This window comes from Melospiza melodia, chromosome 4 (assembly GCF_035770615.1).
Source record: "Melospiza melodia melodia isolate bMelMel2 chromosome 4, bMelMel2.pri, whole genome shotgun sequence".
In the NCBI taxonomy this organism is placed as follows: Eukaryota; Metazoa; Chordata; class Aves; order Passeriformes; family Passerellidae; genus Melospiza; species Melospiza melodia.
In genome coordinates this window covers 24,051,127-24,071,569 of record NC_086197.1, presented here as the reverse complement: position 1 = coordinate 24,071,569, position 20,443 = coordinate 24,051,127, and the positions used below count along the sequence as shown (strand labels likewise).

At 45.0% G+C, this 20,443-nt stretch overlaps 1 protein-coding gene across 1 annotated transcript; it reads right to left on the bottom strand.

Annotated features, from left to right (window-relative positions):
- Positions 1-1,042: 1,042 nt before the first annotated feature.
- On the bottom strand, positions 1,043-20,137 carry CD9 (CD9 molecule). Its single transcript, XM_063154297.1, has 8 exons — positions 19,978-20,137; positions 9,841-9,940; positions 7,151-7,248; positions 5,471-5,545; positions 4,410-4,502; positions 3,843-3,932; positions 2,106-2,189; positions 1,043-1,388 (listed from the first exon to the last, which is right to left on the bottom strand). The coding sequence occupies exons 1-8, from the start codon at positions 20,041-20,043 to the stop codon at positions 1,323-1,325; spliced, it is 672 nt and encodes a 223-aa protein (XP_063010367.1). The 5' UTR covers positions 20,044-20,137; the 3' UTR covers positions 1,043-1,322.
- Positions 20,138-20,443: the final 306 nt, after the last annotated feature.

Here is a 20,443-nt window from a genome sequence, read left to right as displayed (position 1 = left end):
TCTCCAGAATTACGCAGCTGACAAAAATGCTACTTCTCAGTTCTGCAAGAACTCAGTGGGGACATGGCTGCTCTCAAATTCCCATGAGAGATTTTCCCCTCCAGGTTGTCACATATAGCCACAAAAGAAAATAAGACCAACTCCTTTCTGGAGTAATTTCAGTCTCTGCAAGACACACAAAAGCATGATTACCACTTGACTTTTTTGATTTTTTTTTTTCAAGAAGGCCTGTGAACACAGAACAGTTCAACATGTTACAGAGGAGAGCTGTATGGTTCCCTTAGACAAGTGACAGGGGGTTACACAAAGGTGACAATACATGCATTCATCAGCAGAGCCTGACACCCACCAATTCTGCTATTTCCCGTAATAAATACCAACCTCCTTACAGGAGAAAGAGGGGGAACAAGAAAGGACTACTCAGAGACGTTTGAATTGCCCAGAGGACAGAGACCAGAAGTTTCCAAGAACACAGATGAAATTGTACAGTAAGCAAGCACCAGGTACAGTAACAGCCCATCAACCTGCTGGTAAGCCCATAGGTAGCCCCCACCAGGAAATATTTCAGAGACAAAAAAAACACTTAAAAGCCATTTAAGAGTAGAAATACTGGACAACTTGGTAATTCTTTAGGCTAAGGGTTCCACACTGGTGTCTCTGTTCTCTCCCATTAACTCTCTAAACTGAAACAGGACAGCCTCAACTCTGCAACTGCAGAGCTGGACACTTAACTGCTCATGCAACTTACGTTTATTCCACTTAGAAACCTGAGATTTGGCACATATGTTGTAAGCCCTTGAGACTGCACCTCACTGGCTTTAGGGAAACAAAGCCCCAAGCCAGCCAGTGAAAAAATCCTGAGCACGCACTAGGCAATGTGTCCTGCCAAGGGCCAAGGCCATGCCAGGTGTCAGGGGACAGTTGTGGCAGCAGAGAGGCTGATGTCAGGAAGCCCAGCTGACCCCAAGGCAGAGCCCAGCCTGGCCTCCTTGCTATGCATCAAACAGTGGGATTAATCAACATAACATTTCCTCTCCCCCACAAACAATACATCTTATTCTTTATTAAGTATCAAATTGTCTCCACATAAATTACAACCAAATTATGTAAGTTTCAAGGAAGTCAGATATTTTATGTACCATGTTTGTCTTGAGTCAGATAAACTTTTATCATTTTAACGTGTAACATAAAAAGCAAACCTACATCAGTACCAAATAAAGCATTAAAAAGGTAACAAATATATAACATTTTAGAAATGCTCTCAGAACATGAAAGTTAATGGTGAGGATTTTTATAGTGCAGGAATCTTGGGTTTGCAGCTCTCAGACCATCTCTCTTTCCCTGCGGATGGCACAGCACAGAACCATGCTGAATATCATGCCAACAATCTGGAAAAAAAGCAAACAGATTAGAAATCAGGAAAGCAAAGCATGTGCTTTTATCAGCATGAGAACAAGCTGCTCTTCACAGCCCAGAGGTCACATTTATTCTGTATTTTTACACTTTACTCTGCCATTTCCCACCCCCCAATCCCCAAAGCTCATTCCCAAGAATCCCATTCACCTCAGTACTTGAAAACAGATCACAGAATAGGTCAAGTTGGAAGGGACCCACAAAAATCTTCAAGCCCTGGCACAGCACCAGCAGCTATAAACCACTGCCATATCTCCTAAGAAAGCTTTGATCATCCCAGCATGTGCTTTTCTCCAGAGAGGTCAAACAAAAGTGCAAGTTTCTTTAGCAGCCCTGTTATTTCAGCCCTCTAGCAGAGTCTGTAATTGTTATAAAGGAAAGAGAAGAAGAATCCCCAACAGATATTAGGATAAAAACGTGGGCCAGCAACATGACCAATACATCTTCACTCCATATATACACACATCACTGATAAGATTTCACCATTGCTGAAAGTGCAAGGAGGCAGATCCTAATCCAAAGCAGAAGCAGGAAGTCCAGAGACATCCCAGCCTCTGCTTTGCCTCAGGGCCCTGCAGCACACACCCTGATCCTGCTGGGACTTGTCCTCAGTGGAATGGCCTGTGGGGCCAGGCACAAGACTTCTGCTCTGTGTATCCTCTGACCACCCTCTAAATAATCTGGAAACTCACCATCATTACAGCAATGCCAAGGCCAACTGCTCCAATGACATTGAATTTGGATTTGAAGACATCATCAATGGCATCAGGGCAGGACTGAAATGGAACAGATGGCTCATTAGTGGTTTACACACACAAGGTTCATTTGAAGACTCATCTTTTAAAAGCTGCTTTGATCTGGCCTTTACTGTCACATCCTTAAAGAGAGCCAGAGACAGTCCTACACACACAGGAGTTGGTGGAGAAATTTAAATCTACTCTTCAAGTACCTCAGAATTGTTAACAGCACCTTGACTACAGCAGGATTCCCCTCTCAATCTGAACATGCAGTTTATCAGGCTTGGCTTGTTACTAATTGCTGTCAGCACTTCAGATGATGCTCATCCCTTATCAAAAGATATTTAAAGCCACTCCTGATATTGCTAATTGCTACTGTAATTTTGCAGACACCTCATGAACCCACAGTGCATGGGAACAGCAGGACACCTAGGCTAGGATCCATGCCAGCAGCAGATTCATAGAGGGGCCAGTTTAATGTTCCCAGGACAAAGAATTACCTTTGTGTTAAAAAAAAAAGTATAGTCCTTTTCCCAGAACAGACACATGCTGACCAATAAAAAGAGCAAGGCACTTTTACAGAAGTATAAATCTTTAAGAGTCTGGTAGGTGGTCGAAGTCTCATCCCAGCTTCTGTCCTGCTTGTTCCAGAAGCAAACATCAGTGAACTACCTTTTTTGTTGCTGTTCCTTATTCAGTCTAGAAAGAAAGACTGAATCTGAGATTAAAGGGATATACTAGTAAGAATGAGTCAGTTCAATCAGAGTACCAACACAGCACTGCTTCTTAGAGGTACACTCAATTACATTTCTTTGATCTTGTAATCTATCCAGTGTTTTTCTAAAATTGGGAATGGGCATCACAAGATGAAGCTAAAACACAGAATAAAAACAAACAAAATCTGTGTGTGGTCTCAGCTACTCCCACACACTCCAACTCAGACTGCATGAACATGACTAAAGATACAGACTGAACAATCTCATGTGGCCAGATATGTGAACTGTCAATTAAATTGAAAAAACCCCAAGTCATTAACTGAATTCCTGCATGGTAAGAACCATAGACAGACTCATACAAACTGTCTTGGAGCCTAAAGCAAGACCACAGGATGTTTGTAAGGCAAAGGAGAAGAGAGGTGGTTAAAAACTACAAAAGCTGTTTTCTCCTGTTCTTTGTGGTATACAGGCATCTCTGCAGCAGTACTCCAACAGAGAAACCTGATTCACAGAACTGCCTTCACAGTCACCAACTCACCTGAGCAGGCTACCAACGCCTTACCCCCCTCCCTGTCCTTGCTGAAGCTTCAGACTTGCTCCCACCCCAAACTCTACTTCTTCCTAACAAAGAGGGAGCTGTCAGCTCCCAGCAAGCACCAGGAAGATGCACTGAGGAGAAGAGAGCTCTCAAGGCACTGTGAGGGGTTTTTCTTAGGCAAACTTTTGATCTTCCACTGCCCACCCCACCACTGATTCTCTGACACACAGACTGCACATTTCCTGAGCAAGGTCAGACTTCCTGCTTGCTCTTTCCACAGTAACGGTGGATTTGTTTTCTACAACCTGTCTGATCACAGACACAGACTGACACACCAGTGTGGCATGGGCTTCTCCCACAGACTAGGAGGGTTTCCTGAAGTGTGTTTCTCACTCTACCCACTGGGCAGAGCTGATGGTAAATTACATCAAGCTTTACCTTGATAGAGAATGACTCAGACAGTGTCTTTGCTGGACAGGTGTCCATGTACTGCTGCTCCACAGCTCCAGTAAGGCCACAGCAGTTTAGCTACAACAGAAAACATAAAAGAGACCCAGATTAAGCAATCTTTTTGTTCAGTAATCTGGTAAAAAAAAAAGGGAAATAATTTACATTAGTTTTCATTACAGACCAAGTCCTGTCAACATGACTGCTATAAACCTAATCTTAACAAGCCTTTATTAAATTAAAGAACAAGGTTCTGAAAGGAAGAGCTAGATCTCCTTAAGTACACACAAAATCATTTTGGCAACTGCCTGTGTTCCTTACAGACACAAGGCCAAACCCCTCACAGAAAAACAAGAAAAAAACAAGAAAAACAAGAACTAGTTATTCAGAGGGACAAACAAAAGGCATCCTGAATTCATTTATACTACACAAAAACATCCCTGCAATCTTTGGTTTCTTCTAAGTGGTAAAAAATTTGTACAGGGGACTAGGTAGGATGAAGAACAGTGTGAGGAGCAGTTGCATTACTGTCCAGGTTAAGCAGAACCATATACTTACAGTGAACTGAAATGCTTTCAGGGTGTCTCTGGCACTTGTCTGAGTTCTCTTTCTGTAGGTGTCCATGTAGAACTCCTTTAACTCATCAATAATCTAAGGAAAAGTAAAAAGAGTTGTCTATTAATTGTATTAGTGTCATAACTTGTATTAATTATGAAAAACTTGCTTTCAGCAAGTCAGTCATCAAAACTCCTGCAGCCTACAAGACCCATTCTTCTGCCATGTACAAACAGAGGGTGGACAGAAGGCTCACCTGTTTCAGGTGAGAAATAACTGTACACTCACTTTAACAGCCACACCTAAACAGGTAAGACTGCTTCCCCTTCCAAACCGCTGACCTTGTAAGAGGAGCTAGAGAACCAGCTCTTTGCCCACTGGCTGCCCAAAAATATTCCCTATTCTACTGTACCACAGAAGTTTCTATATTTTCCCATTGTATAACACAATGTGAGCAGAAAAGCACCACTGGTCACTAAGCATGTGATTTTGAAACAAGACAGAATCTTGACTGCTTGGGAGGGAGAGGCCATATCAGTCATGCTTCAGAGGTGCATATACACTCAGCTGTCAGATGACCCAGCTCCTCTCTGGAAGTGGTAAAGCCTCCCAGCCAGCATGCTTCACCTCACAGCTCAATCAGGTACTCCCTGGAAGGCACCTCTAGCAGGCAACAGCCTCTTGGACTCTGGCTTCCCTGCTACAGTCATGTTTGAATATTACAGTTAGTTTTTTTTGTGTGTTGTTTTGCTTGAATCAGCCTTTTTCCCTCTCCCCCAAATTCCCTGGGTAAAAAGGATTTGACTTGTACTGGTATTGATGTCAGCAGATTGCTGACTGTAGGCACATTCATAGAATCATGGAATGTTTGGGGTCAGAAAGGAACTGTCAAGATCACCTAAGTCCTGCCCCTCTGCCATGGACAGGGACACCTTCCACTAGACCAGGCTGCTCAGAGCCCAATCCAACCTGGCCTTGGACACTTCCAGGAAAGGAGCGGCCACAGATTCTCTGGGAAACCTGTTCCAGCATCCCACCACTCCCAACTTTAAAGAGCAACCTACCTTTTCTTTATTTGAAAATCCCCAGATCCCAGCAGCAATTTCAAGGGCAAAAATCACAAAAAGGAAGAAGAAGAACTAGAAAAGAAAGACCATATTATTCATGAAGGCCAGAGCACCACAAACCAGCGTCACACATGTACACTGCAAGTTTGTTCAGACTTGTGGGAGCTGTCACGCAACCAGGTTGCAGTTGGAGGTCTGAGACATTGGTAACACCAGGAAAAAGGAGACTGGGTCAGCACTTCTTCCCAAGCGCATTGGAAAGTCTGGCAGTGCTCTCCAAGCACCAGTCCCTTCTTTTTGATCAGTGATAATTAAAGCCAATCATCTGTTAACTCCAACTTTGAAGCTGTCTAAGTCATTCAGACACATCACAACAGCTGGCACCAATTCTTTACTATGGTTTGTCACTCCTGTTGCTTTAAGAGTCATTACTTAATTCCTAGCTTGCCACCAACTCCCAGAGAGCTAATGGTCATTTTGTTGTATATCCAACAAAACAAAAATGACAGTGTTCTGTCTCTCATTGACTACCAGACCCAAAACACCACTATAATTTAGGAGCACTTTAAAGAGATACTCAGAATTAGAAAGGGCTAGAGGTATAATTTTGCAACAAATAATTGAATTTAGGTTCTTCTGTGACACAGAAGGGAAATTGTTTTTTCAGTGGCTATAGTTGCTGTATTGCACTAAATAGTACATAGTTTATCTAGCTGTTGTTTTTGCACTGATCACATGGTTTGTCCCATTCCCTGCCCCACCCAGCCCCGGTGGTAAGGTAATGGTTTGTTCCAGGTGTACTCCTCCCCTCACCCCTTCCTCACTTGTAACCCATTGGCTGTGGCCCCCTTCCTCCGCCCCCTTTCCCTTGAGCTTAAAATCTCTTGGGAGGAGATCCCCAAGCCTCCTTTTCTTCTGGGAGGTCACCTGCATCCTGAGGTGACTCCTATCAATAAAATAGGACTTTGGTCCCAAGGAGAAGAGCACCTCCAGTCTTTTACTTTTGTCCTTGTAAAGGCTGTGAGGGGCCAAGGGTCAGAGCTAGTTGGATTGGACCCGAACACCCCGGGAGAGCAGCCTTTACATATAGTAGTTGACTTTTATTAACTAAGTCTTCTGGTTATTTGGATGACTAATTTTGCAAGCATACAGATGTGCACTAACCCAGTAAGCTCTACTGCCCACCCCCAGTCTGAAAACAATGAGGTTGCTCTCTAGTAATTGGCTTGCAGAGCAGTTGTCAACTAGAAGAGCTCATCCTGTGATAATGAACAGTAGAGCCTTGCTGTTTCAAGCACCAAATACCAGAGTTCTGGTATCAGAGATTAAAGATTGCACCACATTCAGAGTCCAGGATGAACTGCCTAGCAATGATAGCACTGCTCTTATCAATATTTTCATTCTGTGTTCACAATACTCCCAGCCTGACACTTCAGTGTATGTCAGACACATCCAGCCTCTTGATATCATCCTCTGTTAAAATGCAGCAGAAGCATCTGGATTTCAGGCCAGAGATTAGAACTATATTTAACAGTTTAGTATTAGGTAGGTGACTATGAGTTTAAACACTGTGACTGTTCTGGGTCCACAATCTGCTGACCTTGAACTACACAGTAATATTTTCCTTCATTTCTCATCATGCTGCTCAAAAATTTAAGCATTACCCTGAGCACTTACCAGGCCAAGCATACACTGAGATTCCTGTGATGCACCACAGCATCCCAAGAAACCAACCAGCATCATAAGGGCACCAGCTCCAATAAGGATGTAAACACCTAGGGAGGAGAAAAACAAAGACACACAGGTCAATTGAGACCTCAGCAGCAAGGTATGAAATTAATTGCTCCAGAAACAACATTGGTAGCTTTTGCCAAGGTTTAAGTTTCTTTACCAAGGTGTTTCAAGTAAAAAAAAAAAAAAGGGAAAGGGGGGGGGGAAAGGGGGGGGGGGGAGGAGGAATCAACAACTGCAAAGTCTCAAAGCAGATGCTTCTTCAGATTATAAAAAGTGTCAGAGCTTGTAAACTATTCTGCCCAGAAATAAGGTAGTGAGTATGTTGAAGCAGAAAGAGCAAGCATTTCTGAGGTAGTAGGCTCCATTTATGCCTATTTCTGGCTCCTGAACTTGGGAACAACGAGCCTAATCATGATAGCTGTGAGCTGGAGACCACAGCAAGATGTGGCAAGCAAGAAAACTCCCAAAGGATGGCAAAGAATATTAGAGGGGTGGTGAAGCATCAAAGAATGAGCACAAAGCACGTGGAACAAGCAGGACACTTCTATCAACTGGGACACAAAACCAGTTCAATACTAATTAAAGGGAGCTTAGATGTAAGCTTTTGCAAATTATATATTCTAGATGCAAACCAATAAGGTTAGCTGCCAAAAAAACAAGCTCCTTGATGCAGCATTTGTAAGGGATTAAGCCTGACATTTCTTATCAGGAGGAAATTCCAATACAGACTTTTAAACCTCAGCTTAACCTTTTTCCATTTTAAAAAAGAAGAAAAAGAGTCCATCAGTAACATTTATTCCAGACTGAGTTGTACAGAAAGTCTTTGAGGTAACTTGCTTTGTAACTTACTGCAGTCAGTAACTACTGCCAGAAAATTATGTTAAAGCAGAAATTCCTATTGAGCTTCTTTTTAAAACTCAGTTAAATCTACAAACATTTCAAGCAGGTTCCACTGGCTGCATCCAGCCAGTAGGTTAAGCATCACATCATAAAATTTTCATGTTTTAAGAGATAAAAGACTTGTTTTAGACAACCCAAAATAAGACTTGTTAAATATTCAGCTTAACAGCCAAGTTTAGATTTCTGTTCTTTTTCTGAGGTCCACTTGAAGCATCTGGGAATCTTCCTGGCAGCTCCAAGAACCACCCAGTTTGCTAAGATGCCATCATATCAAGGGTAAACCACAAATTTTCTCACAGATCACAGAAGCTGCAGGCATGCAGACAGGTTAAGTCCCATGAGCATCTCAATATTCCCAACTATGGCCTCTATACCATTCCTAAGAGTATTCTCTGCAGGCACAGGCCACCCTAGGACTAGGAGGCTGCAACATAAATTGCACCTCCTTATAAGTGACCCTTCAGATACCAGCCTGGGAGTTGTCACAGCTGAGTAGCCAAGGCCAGGAGCCATTTTTTTGGCTGAAAGAAAGAGAAAGATGAAGATATCCTTTAAAGACTTTAAAGATTGCCTAATTAAAGATTGTCTAATTCCAACTCCCTGCCATGGGCAGGGACACCTTCTACTATCCCAGGTTGCTCAGAGCCCCATCCAACCCGGCCTTGGGCACTTCCAGGGATGGGGCAGCCACAGCTTCTCTGGGCAACCTGAGACAGGGCCTCACCACCCTCCATGGAAGAATTCCTTCCTGATATCCAACCTAAACCTGCTCTCTGTCAGTGTGAAGCCATTCCCCCTTGTCCTGTCACTCCAGGCTCTTGGCAAGAGTCTCTTTCCACCTTTCCTGTGGGCTCCCCCTTCAGGTACTGAAAGGCCACGGTTAGGTTACCTCCAAAGCCTTCCATTCCCCAGGCTGACCAATCCCAATTCTCTCAGCCTTTCCTCATAGCAGAGGTGCTCCAAGGGTCTGAACACCTACAGGTGACAATAACCAAATTATGTGTGTTCCCCTGCCCAAGGTTAAAAGCAACTGTAGAGACCAAAATCAAAGTTCAGATAAAATCCAGTTCATTTAGGAATTCCCATGACATTAACAAACTAAAAATGTGTGTGTCCCCTAATTAATGACCTTACAAATGCCTTCCACATGGTCTAGCTAAAGCTACATTGATCCACACTGGCTGGAATAATTCTTATATGTACCAAGATGTTTGTGCATTCAGTTCAGGATGAATTAGGAGATGTGGGGTTTTAAGAGTTAGACAACAGTGATTAAGGGATTAAGCCTGACATTTCTTATCAGTGCTCCTTCTGAGAGACGAGGCAACAGGAGTTGTGTTTTGGGTAGCTCAGGTTGGTCACTCTGGAGAAAAAATATTAATTACAGTTTAGCATGAAACTTTGCTGATGCATATGGTGATGAGCATCAGGAATAAACATCTTCTGTGTCCTCCAGGAGCCCCTGGGATTACAAAATGTTTACTGACAGCAACAGAGACAAACTATTGTGGGAAAAAGGCTGAAGAGCCAAGAAACCACTCACACAGCAGCACTGCTGTCTGCACAAGAGCTCACAGGGGAAGCTGCCCCCAACACCAGCCAAGGGAAGCTGCTCTTGGGGTGTTTAAGGCTGTTTTGCCTTTTTACCCTTTAAGAAAAGCCAAGGTTTCTGAGCAGCCTGGAAATCAGGTCACAAAAGTGTGACCTATCCCCTGAGTGATCCCCCAGCTCACCTGTGTAAAACTTTGTGTCAGATTCCAGTTCAAAGACGCTTTTGGTCTGTGAATCAAAGTGAAGCCATAGTCCAACTGCAAGCACTGCTGTTCCTGCAAGCTGTAAGAACAAGGAAGGCTTGTTAAATGATACCAACTAATCCACCCGGCTTTGCATGGTAACAAAATCAGAAACAAACACAGGATACAGCTTTTATTTAAAGAGATGGTAACAAAGGACAAGCTTAAAAGCATGGGAATACCAATGCATGAACAAAGTCCCAGACACGAGGCACCTTGTTGACAGAGACCTTTACATAATATAAACTCCAATGCCACAGGAGATCAATGCCATTCTTGTTCCTTTCTGAAAATATCCACGGTTTAGCCAAGTGTCAGTATTTTCACTGATCCTTACACACATTGTTTTATTCTGGGTGGATGCAGACATTGCATGGCTTAGTGACCTTAAAGCTTGATACTGAAGAGCAAGTGTATCACAAGGAAAAGTGCCTTGTAAGACCAGCCAGAAGTTTTAGTGTATTAAATAGACTGCTGAGAGTTCAGTCCACCATGGAAGGGTGTTCAAGAAGAGTGCCATTCTTGCCAAACATGATAAAACCAACCCATTTAATGACCACACTGACAGGAATAAGAAAATACCAGCTGCAGCAGTAGAACGCTTCTGATCTGGAGCAATACAATAGAATTTTAGTTAATGTTTACTTTTATTTCATTATCATCTCTGCCTATATGCCTTCAGGTTCCTCTTAATATTGATGCCTGTGTTTGCAGCAAGTCACTTTGTGTATAGATTAGCCTCTGGATGAAACATCTGGCAAAAGCCACAGGAAGTGTTGCAAGAAAGAGGGCACTGCACTCTGGTAAGGCCAATGGCAACAGTTTGCTTGGAAGAGACTGAATCCTCCGTTAAAAAGAAAAGAAATGAGGTTTTCTTGCATGTAAAAAAATGAAGAAACCAGGACAAAGTATAAAGCTGGAGTGTGCTTCTCAGCTCTTCCTTTCAAGACCATTGAACTATTAAAAAAAGCTCTACAAAGTGAGATGAGGACAGAAATCGCAAACATTGCAGCAGACTTTAAAATTTTAAACTTAAGAGTGAGCAATAAGTTTATTAAGTCCGGTGCTTTGGTCAGGCAAAGCACACATGAAAAGCAAAAATAAAATCCCAACAAGGCCCTTGCAGAAAGAAACAACATTCCTGATTTACCTCTAAGAAACTGGGAATTGTTAATTAGTGACATTTTTTTAGTGGGAATATGGGCAGTGTTCCCTTGGTGAGCACCCAAGGATACAACAACCCTACTACACCAACCCACCTGAGAGGTGGGAGCCCAAAAGCCCCTTCTCCCTGCTGTGGAAGAGTGCCTGCTCACAAACAGCCCCAGCTTTCCTAAACCAGCTTTTCCTGTACAGCAGGAACCCAAGAGCCAGGCCTGCCTCCAAGAGGAGCTGCAGGGAAAACAGATCAAGTAACACACAACTCAAAGAGCCAAACCCACCTGGAGGATTCCAGACCTAAGCAAAACGCCTTTGTTGGTGTTTCTGGTGCTTATTCCAAAGGCACACCTGCTTGCCTTGCTAGGGCTACCCTGACAATATGATTAAGCTATGCTAGAGCACCTTTGTGACACAGAATGCCAAACAGCATTATTATTTCAATTTCTTGTGCCACAGCTGCATCCTGAGGGGAGGGAGAGGTGCAAAGGGGAGCTGACAGAGAGAAGGGTTGCTGCCCTCCTGGCTGCAGCATCACTTCAAAAAGCCTTTGCCACCTCATCTCACCCCAGTGCTTCAGTTCAAACATCAGAAAGGCTTAGTGATGGAAAAAACTCTTTGAGACTGCTGTTAAGTCATCCAGTATTTAATAACACTCTGCTTGAGGGTCCCTTTACTGGTCATCCAGCAGTTGTCAGCTTTTATAGCTGATCCAGATCCCCATCATTAGAAGCCTAGAGCCTCTGCTGGTTTTGCTAGGAACTCACAAATTGTGAAGCCACAAGCCTGAACACCCAGCTCTTCTCACCTACCAAATTTATTTACAGTTTGACAAGTTCCAGTGCTTGAATAGAGAGCTCTGCAAATGGAGCAGGGCACAAAAAAGGACTGTAAAACTAAAGAAACTCTTAAACCATAATGTAGCCATGCAGATAATTTTAAAATTCCAAGCAAAGCAGAAGGTTCAGTTTATGCCCTCCAGAAAAAAAAACTGGTCTGTTCACATTGGGCAGAGACGATGTACCTAACATAGGTCCTTTCAAAACACAATTTTAACTCTTCCCCACCACCCCATAGAGGTACATGGCATGTTTTCTCCTTGGAAAAGCAGTCACTTAATCACAGAAAGACTAAGAAGGTGCCAGGGAGACCTGAGACTTACAGGATCACACAACAGTGATAACACTTTATGCCAGTGAACTACTGCACAGCACTAAAAAATGGGGTAGAATTACACAGATTGATAATTCTCGGCATGGTGGATTAGAAATAAAACGCAGCTCCTTCATGCAAGAAGAAGAGACTTTCTGTCTCAGTTTCTTAAGGAAAGCAGACATGTTCTCAGTTTGTGCTCTTCCTACTCAGACTGACCACTGCACTAAAAAACGGCAGTTTTGGAGCAGAAGGCAAGAAACTTGAAGCTTCAAGTTTCCATCAAAACAAGGGAGAAACGAGGACACAGCAACACCACCCTCTGAGGAAAAGCACAGCCCCATGGGCACTTGCCAGCACTGCTGGCCAGTGTAGCACAGTAGAGGCTGAGGCACTGTCAACCCACACTATGGCAACAAGATGGGATCTGTGCAGGGACGGTTTGGGAGCTGTGTTTTTCCTTCCTGGGAAAGGGGTGCAAAGCCCCCAACCTCAGCTGCGTGGAAGCAGATCACCAGACAACCTAATTGTTAGGTTTTTGTTTGGTAATCCAAGGGGATTTCCCATCTAACAGATCTATTTTGTCACAGGAGTTGAGCAATACTGTGTTTCTAAGTAGCTCTATCGTGCACTGAAAGAGAAATTAAGTAGGAAGAAAACACCACTGTATTCCTGAAAGTAATCAATTTTGTCTGGTTTCACACACACAAAGAAGAGAGTGCGTTCTTGTGCTTATCAGACAGGTAAGTAGTATGTTTTTATAGTGACAACTACAGCAAAAAGAGCTCAGAAGACAGAGTTGGATTTTTTTCCCAATCTGGCCAAAACGTGAAGTTAAAGGGATACTGCTCACTCGCTGTTTTGGAGAAGTTTGTGGCAGTGATCTTCCAGTAATGGCATGTCCTGGCACAATTACACTACTGACTTCCCCGCTCCAGCAAACCAGGCTTCCTTGTTTTCGCTAACCACTACTCCGAGCTCATTCCTGCTCTGCTCGGATGCTCCACGGCTGCAACAATGATAAAACTACCTGGCCACTTCTCTCTTAGCCCTGTGGAGGCTTGTCAGGTTGTTTTGTTTTTTTTTTCATTACGTGCAAACACACACCCTTTGCTCCTAAAGCTCACTCCTGCATACAGCTTTCTGCCTGTTACAACAGGAAAACCAGCTTTTTTGGTCTATCTTCCTTACTGACATAGCCCTGCACATTTTCTACTGAGCCTTCTGTGCAGGACTTCCCTCCTCTCATCCATCCCACTGCTCTGGGGCATCCCCCTTGCTTGGCCTCTGGGTACATCGAAGGGTGTGTCCCAGCCTTTCCTGTGAGAAGAGATGACTGAGAAAGGACCTGAACCAGTCAGGATACACTTGAGATGAGAAAACCTGTGTATCCTGGAGACAGCAGCCACACAGAACACTCTGCCTTCCTCCCCTCATCATTCCTGGCTAAACTGAGCATGAGTTTGGAGTGTGCCACAGCACTGACCACTACCAAACAATTCCCAGAGGATTTCTGCCACGCTCTGACTCCTGAGGTTTGGCAGATATGGCCCCCCAGCAGGAGGCTGGGGAAGGGGGCAAAAGGGGGGCTTTGCCCTTTTTCCATTTTTCACACCTTTAGGCCAAGTTTACATACAACTTCTACCAAGCTCATGGCATTACCTCCAGCATAAGGTATGTCATTATGTGAAAATAAAGAAGTCAGTCAAAAAGAAATACTGTCAGTATTGTCAGCTAAGTACGGTATCTAACAGAACTTTTTCTTGAAGTAAAAAGGTATGTCAGGCTCAACACTACTGTTCCATATATAGGTTTACACCCGGATGTGACAAGAAGGCATTAAAAAGTCACCACCTTCACTTGATAAACACTTGAACTTTCAGCTAAAAATCAGATTGCATAAGAATTTACTTCTTACTGTTTTAGACTGAACTAAGAAAGCCAGAACTAGATCTATAATGGTGCAAAGTACGGGCAAAGAAATCGAGAACATTATGAGTAGTAATGAACCGTTTCTATCCTTTTACTCGCTAGTACTCCATAAATAAAACCCCATAAACAGTAACTACAAGTGAAGCTCAATACCACTCTAAACCCTCAATTACAGAATTAGTGTTATCCACAACAGCACAGGTTTTCAGAGTTTTGAAACAGCTCCCCTAACACTTGTGCTATGTGGGCTTGCAGTTATACAAGAAACTGCAGCTATTTTCAAACTAGTTGTGAAAATAGTGGATTGGAAAGGAAGTATTTTCTTTCTGCTTAGCTAGTTTCAAAAATGTTGTGGCCTGTGTTAATGCCACAGCACCTTTTGCAATAAAATGGTGCTCCAGTACAGTACGACAAGCATTACAAAATTCCTGAACCACTGCCAAGACTAGTGTCCATTTCATACAAATTCCTATTCAGAGGCCAGTCTACTATATTTGCAATTAGAATAGCAAATAGGAGCCAGGAGTGGTGGAACTCTAAGTAGCTTCACATCAGATTTCTCAAGGCAACATACTCCAAACTCCATTCCTGATTTCACAGAACTTACCGGAGTCAATATACACTGAGCTGAGCCCAAGCAGCATTAGATTCTCACACTGTAGCCAGCAACTGCATCAGTTCATTAGAGAAAGCAAAAGCAACTAATTTCTGAGTTTTTCATATGTGCCTGCATATATACATTCTAACAGACACATGCATATTTCCCTGCCCGTCCCGCAAATCCTCTGCTGGAAGAGGAAAGATCCTCTGAATTGGTGTTCTTAGTGCACAAAAGCAGCTGAGATTATGGCTCAGAACAAAGTCACAGGTATCTTCAAGCTACAGAAGGAAAAGGGCTCTCCAGGCCTAATTCTGCTCATCTTACTTTAGCAGGTACTATCACACAAAAATGCATTTATTCATAAACCACATGGTGCTCTGGAGAGTGGGAAGTCAGGACAAGAGAACTGCCCAATAATGGAAAGGAGCAAGAAAATGACTGCTCTGTGAACTCTGCCTCTGTGCTACACCACTTGCTTGCCTAAAATACATTAAACCATAAATATAAGCAGCAGATGTCTTTATATTCCACAAAATCTACAAGGGGAAAACCCAGCCTTGAAATTTAACAATGCAAGGCCTTGCTTTTGTTCAGCAGCAGGAAGCCAGTCAGAGAACAGGCAGACACTTGCCTGGTGTGATCCAAGTTGCCCACAAGCCCACAGTTTTCCCAGGAAAAGACTTCATGACCAGGACCAACAAGCCTGAGCAAACCCAGGGAGTTAAAGGAGCACAGCTAAAGGCAGTCACTCATTACACAACTCAAGGCAATCCAGCATTGCTCACACTAAAGTTGGTCCAACGCAACTCTGCTAAGACACCTCCACTGCTCAGGTTTAAGGAACAAAATGTGTTGTTTCCATTGACTTCTTGCCAAGCTCAAGCCAGCCTGGTGGAAAAAAAAATTACTTCAAAATTTTGTTGACACCTCCCTCCCACACCCCCAAACAGCCCCCAAACTTGTATTATTAGAAAGCAAACTGTCAGGGATGCCAGGGCTAGCACTGGCCATGCCAAGACAGCAGAGCTGTCTGCAAACCTATGTGCAAGAACACCAGCTCCAGAAAGGACAGCGCAATAGCAGCAAGGAGCCTGGTGCCTGCTGCAGTACTACATCCCAAGAGAAAACACAGCCATCTCTACTTCCTACACCTCAGAGAGGGGAATGAACCCCAAAACTTACAGATCTATGCTTAACTGGACTTGGTGCAAACATCCAAAAGTGTCCTCTTTCTTCCATTAAGCATGTTTTAAGCCCAACTCTGAAGCCACAAAAGTTTCAGCTAATACCACATTAGTATCCAGCCTTCCCAGCTGGAGAAAGGCCATCAGATTAATCAAGCACAAGATCCTCAGGAAGGGTTAAGAGAACAGGACAGAAGGTAGCATGTCCCAGGACCAACCTCCTAGGCTACATGTTGAGCACTTATGCCAAGACACAGCACCTTGAGAGAAGAAAAATTAACAAAGGGCTGCTGAACTCCATGTTAGCAGGTTGGACTAGATTATCTTAAAGGTCTTTTCCAACCTAATTAATTCTGAGATTAGCCAGTTATCCCTTGACCAACCTATTCGTCAACATCTGCTAAGGAGAAGGTATCACCACTGTACCCACTTTTCTTCTGAAAAGGTCCTCTTTCCTGGCTAAATATTCCACAGCTCTTGCTCACTCCCTCTTTCAATACAGTCAGGCCCTACCTACTGCCTGGACAATCATGATTCTAAGGATCTCTAGCACATTTCCATGCTGAAGATAAGAGTTGCTGATGACAGAAACCCTCCTCTTTCTTTCCCAAACATTACCAAGTTCCACTATGATCCTCTCAAGACACACAGATGACCAGAGCAGCCTGCAGCACTGTGGGACACCAGCATGCGATGGATTTTGGGAGTTTTACACACCATGTTCCATCTTCTCTCAGCCCTTCATTTCTGAAGCTGGTTTCGCTCTGTTGACACTGAGCATTCACCTGGTGCTTTTGTAAAACCATCATAGATTTTTTTCTCCCAAGGCTTCACTGCTCCATGGCAGCAGCTGCCCCTGAATCATTTAATTCCTATCTCCAGGCAGCTTCCTGCTGGTGCCTCCCATGGGAATTACCTGATGCCTGACTTTGGAGAGAGTCTCACTGTGCTGTGTCACACACCCTGCTGTGTCAGCAGGCAGCCATCACCTCCATCACCCTGTACAATGGGTGCCAGCCAGCACCCCAGCAGTACCGCCTGTGCTCCTCCAGATGAGGTGGGGCTATACTGACCATCACAGAGTCTGTACCAGAACCACTGCTTCTCTCTGCAACAGCAGAGCTGCATCACACCTCCACTCCAACAGCCATCTCATTCTTGCCAGGATCTTACTCCAGGACTGCCTGGTTTTCACAAGAGGCCTGAGATTTCCAGAGGACATTGAACAAGTGAACCAACACCAACCAGTCCTTGCCTTCTCCAGCATTCAGGCTTTTAAAGGCTCCAAGGCAGCAGCTTCATGAAGTCTGACTTCCCCTTGCAGTAGCCAGTGTCCCTCCTATACATGTACACCAGCTTTTAAAGAATCTTCTCCTTGGCTCTTTCCAGATACTCCATATGTGCTACTCTCTGGGTATCCCAGACTACCATAAAGCAAAAGCCCAGCCTCCAATTCACTGCATTCCAGCCCTCCAGCACAGAGAAGGGATGGTGAGCGGAGTTACCTAATCACAACTCACTTAAGAGTTCTGAAGTGTTTTGTGACTTTAGAGAATTGTTAATCAAACATTTGCTGCTCCTCTTGTTCCACCTCCTTTGCATCAAGAGGTCAGTTCAAGCCTGTGCAGAATTCAGAGTCAAAGAGAGCTTATGGCACAGAACTCTGTTAAAATCTTCCCCAGTAAAAATAAAGTCCTGCTGAACTTGGCTCCCAAAACTTTTACTCCTGGAGCTATTACTGCCTGGAAGGACTCCCTGAGAAACTCCCTTTTCATCATGTGTCTGAAGAGGGGTATGTTACTTGGGTTTGCTTTTGCAAATTACTCCTAAAGCTTTCCTTTGGCTGATGTTATTGTTATTTTATTAGGCTCACCAGCATTTGTGAACTTTTATCTCCTTCCTTTGGATACAGCTTCAACTTTGAGGGTTTCTCTTTTTATTTCAGTAACTTCCTTTACCAAGCTGTATGAGCCTTTCTGCTTCCTCTTACCCTTGTTCAAGCCTCGACGGAAAGAAATACATTCCACCCAATTCGACATCCATAGCCATCTGCAGGTTTGGTGCAGACCTGAAATTCCTGACCTGTCTTTTTGAGGCAACTTATTTCAAAAAAAAGGAGGTACAGAATTGCACTTGGGCACAGCAAATTTTGTCAACATACTTCCATTACTTCACAGACTTTTCACATCTGCAAAGCCATAAAAAACCATTAGAGCCTTTTTTCTTATTAGGATGGTTCTTGCCTTTTAATGCTGGCAGACCCAGAACACCTTTCTTTTTATGCTGTTCAGTGTGGAATGACCCAAGACCCAGCTACTTTATTTCTCCATAGAGGACACAAGGTTTGCTAACACTGTACCCCCTAAACGCCCTTCCAACTGTTTTCAGCAGGCCACAATGACATGTGGTGGCCCCCCTAAGCCAAGGGCCACTCGAGCTGGTCAAGCACATTTATCTGTGGCTGAGCCAAGCTGCTTGCATTTCACTGCCTCTTGGGGCCTCCAGACACTTACTGGGATCTCCAAAATGCATTTATTTATCTCCCTTTAATTCTTTTTTCTTCCTCTTCTCTCTCCCACATCCTAGCTTGATACTGCCAGCCTCAGGAAGCCAACTTGAAAAGCCATCATCTCTCACCTCCTCTGGACAGCAGCACCACTCTTCCATCCACTGTCACCAATACAATTCTGTACTCATGACCACCCCTAAAGGTAGGAGCCTCAGCACTTTATAACCATGACACTCCCAAGCAAGAGGTACATCCCCAGTTAAACAAAACTCCTCTCCCTGTTCTCAGCCTATCCCCAGACAAGGTGGTGAAGCTCAGGTTAAGAGCTTCTTTGAGGCAATGCTGTTTTCACAAGAATTTTTGTCCCATAAAATACTCTGCAGAAAGTCTGCAGCCTTGAAATAAACAAAACAAGCACAAGGCAAACCATGAGTACTTCAGTCTCTTTTAACAAGAAGTTTAGAAACTCACTGACTGTAAGTTTCAGACAGTGTTTTACTAGGCTTTTCCTTCTGACCAGCTCTATCCCTGCAAATGCGACAGCTCTGCTCACGGTCCCGGGTGGCAACACAGCTTCCTTGGGTCAAGTTCTGCACAACGTTCCTCAGCTAGAACCCAGCTGTGTAGTCTCAACTCTGCTGCAACCCATTTCGACATTGAGACATCCCGAGCACTTTACCCATATTAACATGGCAACTTCCACTTGTCCCACGGGCAGTGCTGCGACTGACTCCAGACGCGGCTTCCCGCCGCTCCAACATCACACAGCCACATCACAGTCACACACGGACTCCTCCACATCACAGTCACACACGGACTCCTCCACGTGGCAAATAGCCCAGAAAAAAACCAGCTTTTTGAACCATACACTTTGCTGCTATCCATCAGGCACACAAACAGCTCCCATAGTACTTTTCCATGCATGAGCCGGCGCTAAATCCAGGTGCCCACGCCCCGAGTGCTTGAGGACAGTCCAAACCTCTCGGCTCAGCCTTTTTCATGGTGCCTATCCAACAAGGCATAGTACGGCCAGTAAGCACACCGGAGACGTGATCTCAAGGGGTGCCGGTCTGCTCCGACAGATTAAACCCGAAGGGAAGCCACAGCACCCACCAACGCGAGGAGTTCACACACACGACAACCACAGGTTTGCAAGGAACCGGCTCATCCCGGGCACAGCCCCGGCACCGGGAAAGCCAGCAGGGAGCCCGACCGGCACACAGAGTTTTAGGGCGAGGATTGTGCGAAGCGCTGGGGGATACTCAGTGGGAGCGGGCTATCCACAAACCCAGCACCCTCTCCCCCCCTGATGATAAACCCCAAAAACGTGGAAAAAAAAGCGGTGAGCACCCGGGCACACGCCTCTCTCCTTCTGGCGGAGTGGGGGGGGGGGGGGGGGGGGCAGCAAGTGGAGAAAACAGCCAAAACCAGGCATCAGAAAAGCAAACAAAACGCGGCTCCTGGCGCTTCCCCTCCCCTCCATCCCCGTCCCGCGGGCTCCCCGCCGGGCAGCGCGGGGGACACAGCCCAGGGGGCCTCACCCAGAAGATGAAGTTGAAGCCGAAGAGGAGGTACTTGATGCACTTGGTGCCTCCTTTGACGGGCATGGTGGCGGCTACAGACACAGCAACCAGGCCCCCAAGCTCCGACGCCGCTCCTTAAACGCGGCCCTGCCCGGGTGTCTCGGGGACTTCCCCGCTCGCCCCCGGCCCCGCCCCCGGCCCCGCCCCTCACCTGCGGCCGCCCTGCTCCGCCCCAGGCCGGGCGGGCTCCCAGCGCTCCAGCAGCGCCTCACGGGGCCGGCCACGGCCATCCTTGGGGCTCCGAGTGTCCCGGCATGGAGGGGCAGCACGAGGAACTTCAGAATGCTGCTACCTGTGCTGCACGGCGCCGCCTCACCCTGTGCCTGGAGCGTTGTCCAAACGCTCCTGGAGCTCTCGCAGGGTTGGGGTTTTGACTACTTCCCTGGGAAGCCTGTTCAGTGCCCGAGTATCCTCTGGGTGAAAA